Source organism: Pteronotus mesoamericanus, unplaced genomic scaffold (assembly GCF_021234165.1).
Source record: "Pteronotus mesoamericanus isolate MK-2021 breed Mesoamerican mustached bat unplaced genomic scaffold, CSHL_Meso_final scaffold_31, whole genome shotgun sequence".
NCBI classification, from domain to species: domain Eukaryota; kingdom Metazoa; phylum Chordata; class Mammalia; order Chiroptera; family Mormoopidae; genus Pteronotus; species Pteronotus mesoamericanus.
This window is the reverse complement of record NW_026555312.1, coordinates 2,022,893-2,037,029: the sequence shown is the minus strand read 5'-3', so window position 1 is coordinate 2,037,029 and position 14,137 is coordinate 2,022,893. Positions and strand designations below refer to the sequence as shown.

At 37.5% G+C, this 14,137-nt stretch overlaps 1 protein-coding gene across 1 annotated transcript in view; it reads left to right on the top strand.

The window, feature by feature from the left end:
- The window catches only part of LOC129085681 (guanylate-binding protein 7-like), a 34,446-nt gene extending 23,824 nt beyond the window's left edge, over window positions 1–10,622 (top strand). The window contains exons 8-11 of the mRNA XM_054592098.1: window positions 5,650–5,862; window positions 8,919–9,021; window positions 9,319–9,512; window positions 10,392–10,622. Coding sequence (XP_054448073.1) covers window positions 5,650–5,862; window positions 8,919–9,021; window positions 9,319–9,512; window positions 10,392–10,565 — 684 coding nt within the window. The 3' untranslated portion in view covers window positions 10,566–10,622. The remainder of the gene's footprint in view (window positions 1–5,649; window positions 5,863–8,918; window positions 9,022–9,318; window positions 9,513–10,391) is intronic.
- The last annotated feature ends 3,515 nt before the right edge of the window (window positions 10,623–14,137 follow it).

The window sequence follows — 14,137 nt, the reverse complement described above, 5'->3', positions numbered from 1 at the left end:
CAATACTATTTATTGAGGAGATTGTCTTTACCCTATTGTATATTCCCTTCTCCTTTGTCATAGATTAATTGGTGACACAGGCAGAGGTTTATGTCAGAGGTCTCTATTCTCTTCCAGTGACCTATGTGTCTGTTTTTATGCTATTACCATGCTGTTTTGATTACTATAGCTCATTGTATACTTCAATATAAACTAGCATAATAATTGTAATTTTGTTCTTTCTCAATATTGATTTGCCTCTTCAGGGTTTCTATGGTTCCATACAAATTTTAGGGTTATTTAGCCTTTTGAAAAATGTCTTTTGTATTTTTATAGGAACTGCATTAATTTGGATATTATGGACATTTTAATGATGTTTATTCCTCTGATCTATGAGCACAGTATATCCTTCCATTTGTTTGTAACTTCTTCAGTTTCTTTTGTCAATGTCTTACAGTTTTCCAAGTACATGTCTTTTACCTCATTGGTTAAATTTATTTCTAGATATTTTATTCTTTGTGATACAATCATAAATGGGGTTGTTTTCTTACTTTCTTTTTCAGATAGTTCATTATTAATGTATAAAAATGCAATTGATTTATGATTATTTCTTTTGTATCTTGGTACTTACCTGAATTCATGTATTGGTCTTATAGTTTTTTTGGTGGAATCCTTAGGGTTCTCTACATATAATATCATGTTATCTGCAATTAATGACAGTTTTACTTCTTCCTTTTCAATTTGGAAGCCTTTTATTTCATTTTCTTGTCTGATTGCTGTGGCTAGGATTTCCAATACTGTGTTGAATAAAAGTGGTAAAAGTGGATTGTCTTTTCCTTACCTTAAAAAGAAAGCTTTCCCCTTTTCACCATTGAGTATGATGTTAGCTGTGGGTTTGTCACATATGCTCTTTATTGTGTTGAGTTATGTAATCTCTATTCTGAATTTGCTGAGAGTTTTTATCATAAATGAATGTTGGATATTTTCAGTTGCTTTTTCTTCATTAATATGATCATATGGTTTTCATCCTTCATTTTGTTTATGTAGTGTATCACATTAATTGATTTGCTAATATTGAACCAACCTTGCATCCAGGAATAAATCCCACTTGATCATGGTGTATAAATTTTTTAATGTATTGCTAAATTTGGTTTGCTAATAGGTGTTGAGGATTTTTGCATCTATGTTCATCAGGGATATTGGTCTATAATTTTCTATTTTTGTAGTTATTTTCTTTGGTTTTGGTATTAGGGTGACACTGGCCTCTTAAAATGTGTTTGGGTGTCTTCACTCCTCTTCAATTTTTTTGGAATGATTTAAGAAGGAAAGGTATTAATGCTTCTTGAATGTTGGTTAAATTCACCTCTGAAGTCATCTGGTCCAGGGCTTTTGTTTATTATGAGTGTTTTGATTATTGATTAAATTTTATTAGTAATTATTAATCTTTTCAGATTTTCTATTTTTTCCTGATTCAGCTTTGGAAAATTTTATGTTTCTAGGAATTTATTCAAGATTGTCCAAATTATTAGCATATAATTATTCATAATATTTGCTTATTATGATCTTGTGTATTTTTGTTGTGTCAGTTGTCACTTCTTTGCTTTCATTTTTTATTTTATTTACTTGGGTCCTCTCTTTTCTTTTTTTAATGAATCTGGTTAAAGATTTATCAATTCTGTATATCTTTTCAAAGAATCAGCTCTTGGTTTCACTGATCTTTTCTATTGGTTTTTAGACTCTCATCTATTTCCAGTTTGATCTTTTTTATTTCCTTTCTTCCACTCACTTTGGACTCTGTTTGTTGTTCTTTTCCTAGTTTCTTTAGTGTGATGATAGTTTGTTTATTTGAGATTTTTCTTGTGTCTTGAGGTAGGCATTTATTCCTATAAATTTCCCTCTTAGAACTCCATTGTCTGTATTTCGTAGATTTGAGGTACTTGTGTTTTTGTTTCCATTTGTCTCAAGATATCTTTTAATTTGTTTTCCTTTGATTTCATTGTTAACACTTTCACTGTTTAGAAGCATGTTATTTGGCCTCCAGGTATTTGTGTGTTTTTCAGTTTTCTTCTTGTAATTCACTTCTAGTTGCACACCATCGTGATCAGAGAAGGTGCTTGGAATGAATTCGGTCTTCTTTAAGAGAAGTGTCCTAAATACATCAATTTAGTCCACCTGGCTTGTGTTACTCAAAGCCATTGTTTCCTTGCTTATTTTCTATCTGGATATCTTCCTTTGATGTCAATGGCATGTGAAAGTCCCCTCCTATAACTGTATACTGCCAATGTCTCCCTTTATGTCTATTAATATTTGCTTTATGTACTTAGATTCCCCTACTTTAGGTGCATAGATGTTTATGATTTATATCCTCTTGCTTGATTGATCCTTTATCATTATTAAATGACCTACTTTCTCTTGTTACAGCCTGTGTTTTAAGTCTATTTTGTCTAATATAAATATTCCTACTGCAGTTTTTTTAAATCTCGTTTGCATGAAGTATCTTTTTCCATCCCTTGGTTTTCAGTTCATATGTGTATTTCTATCTGAAGTGGGTCTCTTGTAGGCAGGATATGTACAAGTGTTGTCTTTTTATCCATTCACTGCTTTTTGATTTTTGATTGGCGCATGTAGTCTGTTTACATGTTTACATTTAAAGTAATTATTGATAAGCATATAGTTATTGCCATTTTATTGTTTACTAATTGTGTTTGTAGTTATTTTCTGTTTCTTTATTATTCTTTTTCCCTCTTATCTCTTAATAGTTTTCTATAGTGTTGTGTTTGCATTCCTGTCTCTTTAATTCTTGTATATCTCTTGTAGATTTTTGGTTTGTGGTTACCATGTGCTTCATATACACCAAACTATGTTCATACCAGTCTACTTTCAGTTGAGTTGCTTAACTTTGAACACATTCCCAAACACATAATCTTCCTACTTTTGCCTTTTAACCTTTGTACTAGCTTTCTATTTAGTGGAAGTACTGCTTTTAATAAGTGTTTGTTCTTGCCAGTGAGAATTATTTTCTCTCCTATATTTCCTTATTCATATTTATTTTTAATTTACTCTTTTCTAGTTAAAGAAGTCCCTTTAACAATTTTTGTAATACTGCTTTAGTGATGATGAACTCCTTTAGCATTTTCTTGTCAGTAAAACTCTATCTTGTTCAGTTCTAAATGAAATATTGCTGGGTAGAGTAATCTTTGTTTAGGTATCTGCTTTTCACCACTGTGACTATTTCATGCTAATTGTTTCTGGCCTCCAGTTTCTGTTGATAAATCAGCTGACAGTCTTATGGAGCCCCTTTGCATGTAACTAACTGCTTTTCTCTGGTTGCTTTAAAATTTTCTCTTTATCTCTTACCTTGGGCATTTTATATATAATAATTTATATAGCATATAATTATGCTATATCTTGGCACACATCTATTTTGGTTCATATTGTTTGAGACTCTCTGCCCTTCCTGGACTTGTATGTCTATTTCCTTCACCAGGCCAAGGGACTTTTCAGTCATTATTTCTTTAAATAGGTTTTTAATCCCTTGCTCTCTCTCTTTTCCTACTGATACTCTCATTGTGCAGATATTGGTATGCTTGATATTTTCTCTGAGGCCCCTTAAACTATCTTCATTTTTGTAATGCTTTTTTTTGTTGTTCAGATTGGGAGTTTTCTCCTACCTTGTGTTCCAGATCAGTGATCTGATCCTCTGCTTAATCTAATTGACTTTTGATTCTCTTTCATGTATTCTTCATTTCAGTTACTGTATTTTTCATTTTCCATTGGTTCTTTTTATGTTTTCTATCCTTGTTTTTATGTTTTCTATTTCTTTGTGTAATTTCTCAGTGAGTTCATTTATTCCTCCCTTGAGTTCATTAAGCATCCTTATAGACAGTGTTTTGAATGCTGCATCTGGTAGATTGCTTGTCTCTATTTCATTTAGATCTTTTTCTTTCTTTTGGGATATGTTCATTTGTCTCTTCATGCTGATTCTCTGTATTTGTTTCTATATATGAAGTAGATCTGCTACATCTTCCAGTGTTGGCACAGTGGCCTCATGTAGTAGGTGTCCAGTAGGGTCCAGTGATGCAGTCTTCCTGGTCACCTTAGTTGGCTGCTCCAGGGATGTCCCTTGAGGGTTATATGTGCCTTTCTTTTGAAGTTGAGACTTGATTGCTATTGGCACATCAGTGGGTGGAATGGACCTTCACGCTGACTGGCTGAAAGGGCTGCCCGTAATTACAGATGAGCTGTTGTGTGAGCACTGATCTCACAGCACAGGAGTCTCTCTAGCAGGGCTCTGGCGCCAGCCAAACCTGACCTTCAGATGTGTCTTTTTTGGAGCCAATTGGGTGGTGCTCTGGTGTGTTCTGAAGCTGCCTACAAGGCGTGTTGCTTATGAAGTCTCTTAGGAGAAGTTCCAATGCAGGCCAAGGTCAATTGCCATTAGTACCTGGTTTGGGGTCTCCTGGTGGAAATTACAGAATTATCTGCAATTGGTTGTCACTTATATGAGCTTGGAGATTCTGTGAATAAGTCACCTGCCAATAGTGTTGGGCTTGGAATCCTTTGATGGGTACCATGATGTGAATTAGGGCCTGCCACCAGTTTCCTGGGCTTATGGATGCTTAGTTGAAGCTAACATTTAAACCATCAGTGGCCACAGCATACACCAGACTTGGTGGCACCTAATGGGACTTACATTCAATTTGAGACCAAACTCTGCTTATGCTGGATTTGGAGCTGCTTAGCAAGAGGTACAAGGCATGCCAAGTCAAGCCACTGGTTTTTGGAGGTTTCTAGGCCTTTCAGAGATTTTATAAAACTGTACAGTGTGAGCTGAGGCAAGCTGCTTGTATGGAAGACCTGATGGAAGCAATCAGTCCAGATACAAACTGGTTGTGGTAGTGTATCAAGGAATTACCAGCATAGTATAAACTGTGTTAGGTTATTGGAGAACTCAAATTGGTTGCCCACATGTGCCTGCTGGCTGGGGTGGGAAGGAAGCGCTCATCAAAAGAGCAATGGCACCTGCCCCCACTTCTCATCCCAGAAAGAGCCACTCTGACCTCTGCTTCTCCACCCTAGCCCTGAAAATATCAATTAAGTCACTCCCTGTATATTCCTACAGCCTTTCAAGCTGCTGCCCAAGTGAGGTTAGAGAAAGTAAGTTTGTGAGCAAGTCCTTACCCAGGCCTCTCCAGAGGAACACAGCATCCAGCAGCCCTCCTCATTCACTCAGTCCCTTCAGTTTTTCACAGACATTGGGGAAAATTCTCTTCTAGGAAGTTTGTTCTTTGGCAGACAATGCTGGGACCTATAATTCCACGGGGTGGGGGACTCAGTAGCTGAGATACCCTTCTCTATTCTTAATTACCATACTATAGATGTAGGACCTGACTGTTCCACATTTCTGCCCCTTCTACCAGTCTATTTGTGGCTTTTTTTTTCTGTCATTACCTGTAGTACTTCTGTTCAGCTAGTCTACAGATGGTTCTCACTGATGGTTTTTCTATAATTTAATTGTAAATCTGATGTAGTCCTTGGAAGAGGCAAGCACAGCATTTACCTACTTTACCATCTTGACCACAAGTCAGACTGCTTCTTCCAAGAGGATCACAGTTGGACCTTTTCTTCTAACAGCCTCTTTCTTTTGGTTTCTCCTCATTTATCTGGCAGGAAACCATAGAGATGAGGAAGGAAGATTTCTTCCTTCAGAATGAAGAGGCATCTGGTAAATATTGCCAGGCTCAGCTAAAGCAGCTTTCAGAGCCCTTAATGGAAAGTATTTCAAGAGGAACTTTCTCTGTGCCTGGAGGATACAATCTCTACTTAGAAACAATGGACAACATTGAACAATCCTATAATCTGGTGCCCAGGAAAGGAACTAAGGTGAGGGTAAAAAAAAAAGGGGGTTGGCTGGTGTGACACAGTTGGTTGGCGAATTGAAAGATCTGTAGCCTGAAAGATCATGGGTTCAATTCCCAGTCAAGGCACATGCCAAGGGTTTGGGTTTGACCATGGAGGGGCACAGGCAAGAAGACAGCCTGTTGTTGTTTCCCTCTCACATCGATGTTTTTCTCTCTCTTACTCCTTTCCTCCCTCTTTAAAAGCAATGAAAAAAATGGAGAATTCAAGCAAGATGGAGGCATATGTAGATATGCTTCACCTCCTCATATAGCCAAAAGAAGGAAACCAATTTAAAAACAAAAAACAACCAGAACTGCCATAAAATTGAACTGTATGGAAGTCTGACAACCAAGCATTTAAAGAAACATTCATCCAGATTGGTAGAAGGGGCAGAAATGGGCAGCCAGGGCCAAAAGAATGCACAGCAGGTGGCAGCTAGGGGACTGGATCAGCAAGGTGGCAGCTGGTAGATCAGGTAGCCCACACTCACATGCAGATAAACTAGGAGGAACAACTTAGGAGCAAGACAGACCACACAACTTAGGGTTCCAGCACAGAGAAAATAAAGCCTCAGAACCTTTGGCTATAGAAACCTATGGGGGTTGTGGCTATGGGAGAAACAGCCAGCCTCCTGAAAGCAGGGTGAGAGACAAGCAAGTGGCATTGTTCACTCTCTGACTCCTCTTCCACATACAGTGACACAACGCAGCAAAATCGGTTGTTCCACCCTGGCGAATGAATACATAAGGCTCTGCCCCTTACAATGTAAAAAGTGCACTGAGACAAAGAAATATGGCTCAAATGAAAGAACACATCAAAAATCCAGAAAAAGAACTAAGCAATGAGAAGATAGTCAACCCATCAGATGCAGAGTTTAAAACACTGGTAATCAGTACGCACACAGATATGATTGAGTATGGCTGCAAAATAGAGGGAAAAGTGAAGGCTATTGGACGTGAAATAAAAATATACAGGGGACCAACGGTGAAGAGAAAGAAACCGGGACTCAAATCAACAAATTGGAACAGAAGGAAGAAATAAACATTCAACTGGAACAGAATGAAGAAACAAGAATTCCAAAAAATGAAGAGGCTTGAGAATGTCTGGGACAACTTTAAATGTCCCAACTGGAATCAGGGGCGCCAGAGGAGAAGAGGAAGAGCAAGAAATTGAAAACTTATTTGAAAAAATAATGAAAGAAAACTCCTCCAGTCTGGTGAAGGAAATAGACTTCTAGGAAGTCCAGGAAGCTCAGAGAGTCCTGGGAAATCGGGCCCAAGGAGGAACACACCAAGACACATCATTATTAAATTACCCCAGATTAAAGATAAGGAGACAATCTTAAAGCAGCAAGAGAAAAGGAGAGAGTTACCTACAGAGGAGTTCTCACAAGACTATCAGCTTATTTCTCAAAAGAAATGTTACAGGAAAAAAGGAGCTGGAAAGAAGTATTCAAAGTCATGAAAAGGAAGGACCTACATTCAAGATTACTCCATCCAGCAAAGCAATCATTGAGAATGTAAGGGCAGATAAAGTGCTTCCCAGATAAGGTCAAGTTAAAGTTCTTCATCATCGCCAAGCCCTTATTTTATGACATGGTAAAGGGACTTGTCTAACAAAAAGAAGATCAAAACTATGAATAGTAAAATGACAACAAACTCGCAAGTAGCAACAACTGAACCTAAAAACAAAAACAAAAACAAAGCAAACAACTAAAACAGGAACAGTTTCACAGAAATGGAGTTCACATGGAGGTATATCAGTGGGGAGGTGGAGGGGGAAAATGGAGGACAAGATACGGGGAATAAGAAGCATAATTCGTAGGTACAAAATAGAGGGAGGTTAAGAATAGTATAGGAAGTGGAGAAGCTAAAGAACTTATCTGCATGACGCATGGACATGAACTCAGGGGGGGAATGCTGGGTGGAATGGGGCTACCAGGAGGAGGGGGATAAAGGGGAGAAAAAAGAATGGGACAACTGTAATAGCATAATCAATAAAATGTATTTAAAAAATAAAAACAATGAAAAAATGTCCTCACGTGAGGATTAAAAAAAAAGAGGGGGGAAGAATAGTAGATCAGGGTCAGAATCTTTGTTGTTTCTTTTGAAACTCTAAGAACACACTGCACCATTTGTGGAGAGAAAGCAGAACCTGGCAAGCCCTGCATTTTTAGCTTTTATATCCACAATTAATTAGATACTTTTAAATAAACCAGCAATATTTTTTTTCTCAAGTATAAGATTTATTATCAGAAATCTAGATGAAAGGAAGCATTGGTTTTATTTAACAAACAGTGTAATAGTGTCTGTGCTAAGTATAGGAAATAATAATTAAAGAAACAACATTCTTAAAAAGCTTATGATCTTACTGAAAAAAAGATATAAATAGTTGATTAGACATGATGGGGTATGGTTATCATACACTGATAGTGATGATGAAGATGATAATAATAATAACAGTGATGGGTAACATATATGGAGCACTCACTTTCTATTACAGGTATCATCTTAGGTGCTGTCTTTAGATTACCAATTTAAACCTTAGAATCACGTGAATTTAGGTGCTCTTCTGGTCTCTATTATACAACTGAGAAATGTGATGCACTGAGAAGCTAACAAGATACCTGAAAACACACAGCCAACAAGTGGTAGAGGTGGTAGGTCAGGTCTGTGTACTGAACTTCCATTCAATTCTCAGAAGGATGTTTAGCAAAAGTTTATTGAAGAGGAAGTAGAAGCTACAAGTTCAGGTATCAGTAAATTATATCTGAATAAATGAAGGGTAGGGGGCATCTAGTCAGAAGACAAAGAATGCTCAGGCACTGCAAACACAGGAGGAGGAGCGTTTGTAGAACTGCACATAAAGCTGGTTGTCTGTAATGTGGGTAGCTGGTGGCTGCCAGCATTAGGACAGGATGATGGAGAGTCAGGGAAGAGGTTGCCAAAGAGGGTTTTATTCTAATTAAGGATGAAGAATTTAGAGTCAAATGTGTAGTTTTAGTGAACAAGAGTCTTTGCTCCTTCTTTGTTTTTCAGGCAAACGAAGTCTTCCAAAGCTTCCTGCAGGCACAGGCTGCAACAAAGGAATCCATCCTGCAGGCAGACAAAGCCCTTACTGCTGGGGAGAAGGATCTGGCAGGTACAGGAAAGGACTCTGATCACATTTGGGAGGGGAAGTCCTTGCAGTGCTCTGTAACAGGTGTGAGAGTAAAACCTTCCTGAAACAGGCACTTCCTGTCTTTTCGGACCAACACTCCACTAAAATAAAAATAAATATGGGGATTCTGGCAGCTTATTCAGCCAATTAATGCCTTTCCATCACACTCTGAAACAGAGATTTCTCCTTACCATTTTAAAGTCATTTTAGTCTCTAGATCAAGAGGATACAACTCAGCATAACCTATGTTCTTTCCTCTACACAATCCTTGGGGAACAGCTGAGCGTGCCAAAAATTGGGAAACTGAGAAGGAGCAGGAGCTGGTAAGGCAGAAACTGAAGGAACAGCAGGAAAAATTGGAGGCTCAAGAGAAAAGCTTCCAGGAAAACTTAGTGCAACTGAAAGAGAAGATGAAGAGAGGAAGTGAGAACCGACTAAGAGAGCTGGAGAGAATGCTGGAGTACAAGTTGAAGGTCAGTCTGGGTGGGGCCTGGGCAAAGGCTAAAGGCAAGTAAGCTGGTTCCTCATGAAGGGAAGAACAAAAGTTTTAACTAAAATCATAAACCCTGAAGAAAATCAAAAAGCATATGATTCAGTGAAATGTCAAATTAATCTGGATCATTCTAAAGCCCTAAATCTATAGAACTCAGCACCTTCTGTGTATTTGAGTTTGCAGAGAACAAATAATATGCCCCAGGCTCTGAGACTGCTGTTTGTAGTGATAATAGGGTCTCATTTTGCCCCCACATGAATGGGACCTTTGTCCTGTAGTCCTAGGATGTTTGCTACAAACCATCAAAGAGACTTAATGTAGATCCATCTGGTTGAAAACCTCAGGTTGTACCTGATATGATATATAGGATGCTGAAAACTCTTTAATTTGCTGAATTAGTTTCCAGATATGCCTGATTTATACTGTAGATCCAGAGTACAATGCATCTTTCATCTCAACTGGAGTTTGATAACCAGTGTTCTCTAGAGAGTCTGCAGTTCCCGTTATGTGTTGCATGTGTGTAGTGATCCTATTTTAGTTGGAACTGAAAGTAATTAATTTTAAACCTCCATCCTTCCCAAACAGCATCCTTAAAGGTGGAACACATTTTTGGCATAGCTGTCAGGGCTGCCCCAGCCCAACTCCGCCCCACACCCAAGATCATGCTGAGGGATCTTAGGAAGGTGTGAACCAGGGATACTCCCACTACAAGGTCCACATGTTTGGAAATTTTGGACAAGCACATCAAAGAGCATCTAAGTTAGGAGAGATATACAACGTGTATTTAGCTGTTACAGTTGTTAAATACAAAGTGCCAATAAGTGGGACTTTCAAGATGGAACTCTCTCCTTTTTTACAGATCCAAGAAGAACTACTTACTGAGGGATTTGAAAAGGAATCTGAGAAGATGAGGAAAGAGATAAGTCAACTAAAACAAGAGATTCAAGAAACTGAAAACTTTTGGCCCTCCATATTTATAGAGCTCTTTTGTATGGCAGCTGGTGTATTACTGGGGCCCTCCATGGTCCAGTGAAGAAAGTAGGCAGACTTTTTTTCAGATTGGCTGAGAATGTTTAGTAAATATATTATAAAAGGCTTCATTTGTTATAATAGCATAACGTTGTGGCTCATCTTTACAGTATGTGTGTCATGGTAGTTTCATCCAAGAAAAGCTTAAAAATAAAGAGTAATAGAAAGTAATGATTTATTCATGCCAACAGTTTAAGGAAAGCAAAAAGACAAACGGTTTGCTGAAGTGAACACTGGCAATCCGTATCACAGCCACAGAGATGATTTCCTCAGCTACCGGGTCCCCATGAATCCGGGAGCAGAGAAGAACCACCATATTTTTAAATGGGTACAAATATAAGAAGAGATAAAAACATTTAACTTTACTGATTATGAAAGACATGCAAGTAAAACTAGGAGGTACCTATGTCACCTGACAGATGGTCTAGAAATACAGTTTTGATAGGACACTAGGTTGGCAAGGGTTTCAGGAAATTGGCAGTCACACCAATTTGCTAGTGAGAAATGCAAACTGAGGCAAATACATATCAAAATTTCAAATGCAAATACCATTGATCCAGCAAGTCCACATTTAGGAATAAACCTTAATATTTATTTATCCAAGTTGAAAATGACATATGTAGTAGGATATTTGTGGCAGCGTTGTTATAATTCTAAAAGATGGGAAAGAACCTTAAACTTCTTCTCAGATATTAGTTAAGTAAATCTTGAGAAGGACTTACAAAGGAATATTCTACAGTCACTAAAATGAAGCAGAAGCTCTATTTTTACTAACATGAAGAAATCGATAAGATTTATTATCATAAATGAAAAAAGATGCAGAATGTGTGTAGAGATGTACCAACAAACTCAGAAAATAATATGTGCATTTATGATAATCTATCTGGAAAAATATAAAATAAAATAGTATCCATGATCACAAAAGAAATGAATGTGCATAGTTGAGGTTAGATATGAGAAGATAGCTAACCATACATTATGTATTTTTCTGTGCCTTTTACATCTTGTATAAATTACTACTTATTTAAACATAAATAAATACAATTATTAGATTAAAACTAAAATAAAAACACATGGAAAGGGAACCTTCCCATGACAGGATCAAACTCGAAATACCGTAAGTCATTTCAACAGAGAGACTCTACTTATTACAGCAGGAAACAGAAATGACAAATGTGCATCTTAACCTTGTCCTTTGGGCCTCTCAGTTAGGCCCTGAAATTCTCAGTTAGGTCCCGAATTTACTTTCAGATATAAAGTCTACTGGAAATTCAACTGGAATAATCTCCAAATACCTGTTCCACATTTATAAGGATGGTGAACTAGAAGAAAAATTCTACAGGGTCAGCTCCACATCTTAAGAATTCTTTGCAGCAGTGTAGGGCTTGAGACTCTTGTGGTTAGAATGAACTGCTTGAAATCCTGCATGCTGTGTATTTTCTCTTCACTCTGGACATTTGCACACGGAACACAGACCTCAAACACCCCGGCTGCTCCCTCGGTGGCCTTTATTTGCATTCTTCTCTTCCTTCTTACCCTCTGCTGTTTCCTGATTTCCCAAGATTGCATAAGGTTTCTTCCTTGGGCTATCATTGTGTTGTGACAACATTGCTTGTCATATCATTAAAACAAAATAGAAATGATAGTCATTTAAACTGTGGTACTGAGTTTACTACTATAGACAGACAACAGAAAAGAATAGATTGTTAAGAAATAAATATAAATATGAATAAGAACAACTGTCAGGCCATTTTAAAAAAAAACAATAATTCCATCTATTTCCTATCACTGACATCAAAATAAATTTCTCCTGGGTAAAATTTCAAATGTTCCAATTTGAGATCTTGAGACTAGCTATTTCAGTTATCAGGGCTCCTCCTTCCCTCTCCAGTTCATTCCTCTGTTCTTCATATACGGGTGCAAGTCTATCTCACCCACCAGATTAAGTTGTTTTTATAGCAATGACTATGCATAATTAATCTTCATATACCCCTGAGCACCTGGCACAGTGCCAAGTACATAGTGCATACACTATGCATTCATATCACAGACTGTTTTTCTAACCTTCTGGTCCTGCCTCCATGGTATATGAGACTCAGCGACCACAACGGAATAAACGAATTCCTGCTGCTGAGTACCCCAGAACCTCCTCAGGGACTTCTTCATCTGAAAAACGGCTTAATATAAAAACTTCCCGTACCTGAAATTCAGAGTCTGTCTGGACATGAGAAATCATTAAGCACATGTGCACATATGAATTTAATGTAACCATGCTAGCATGTAAATTACTTTGATCTGTGACTATCTTTTAGAATAACATTAGTATTCTAGAGACTGCAACTCTAAATACACTGGAAAGTAAGGAAATACAGCTTCCTCATACCCAGCATTTAAAAGAAAAAGTCCCTGGAACATATTAAAATATTCTTGTGTAAAAAAAGGCACAAAAATAGCACAGAATTCATTGTACTAAACAGAAAAGAGCTGTTCTCTTGAAATCTAGTCCATTTCCAAGAAACTAAGAGCTTGTTTCTGCTTTCACTTTCAGCTGGCATGTGTTCAATAAAAATACTCTCTAAGTTGTCTTTAATCAACCCAAGATATTCCTTTCTAGTGAGAAAAAGAAGAGCCACAGACTTTTAATTTATGAAAGAATAATCAGTCTGTCTTAGGCAGTGAGAATAAGATGGAGACATGCAGAACCAGTATTTCAGTCCACTTTTGCAAATGCAGAGCCATGGATGAACCTAATTTGATTGTCCTCTTTTAACACACTGACTCACCATCTAAGGAAACCCCACATCCACTATCAGGGTCTTGGGGCTAATGAACTGCTATTAAAAAACCTATAAACATCTTTAAACTGTACTTACTAGTGTGTGAAATACAAATAATAATACCTACTTTATACATGTGTGCTGGGGAATAAATTAAATTTAATTAACAACACCTGTAAAGAATTTAGAACCACAACACATGAGGGGTGTAGACCCACACACTGCACAGTGGACAGCAGTGGCAAACTAGTGCTGCATTTCCCTATTTTTTTCTCTCTCTCCCTTCTTTATTTTACTGAACTGCATGCAATGAAATTGAATGCTTTTATGCAAGTATTCAAGAAGAAAGTGACCACACATCAAAACAGGACATGCTGATAACAATTGGTGACTAGAATGCAAGTGTAAGAAATAATGCGGAATCAAACGTCATTGGAAAAATTGGACTAGGGGTCAGAAATGAAGCAGGAAAACAGCTCATGAAGTCCAGTGAAACAACTTGTTCATCACAAACACGTCCTTCGAACAACCACACAGCCGACTGTCTATGTGGACATCACCAAAAATGGCCAAAATAAGGATGAAATAGACTATGAAATGGAGAAGCAAAGATGGAGAAGCTGTAGTCACTCTTCCAGATAATATTTTAGGAAATACATAGTGGATTATCAAGGCATTATGTCTGTAACTAACTCTCAGATAGTCCAGGCAGAGAAAGATAGTAATGTGGTAAAATAACATTAAGGGAATTGGGGTAAATTTCCTTTCTATTTTTGGCCATGTTGGTGAGAAATGGGTA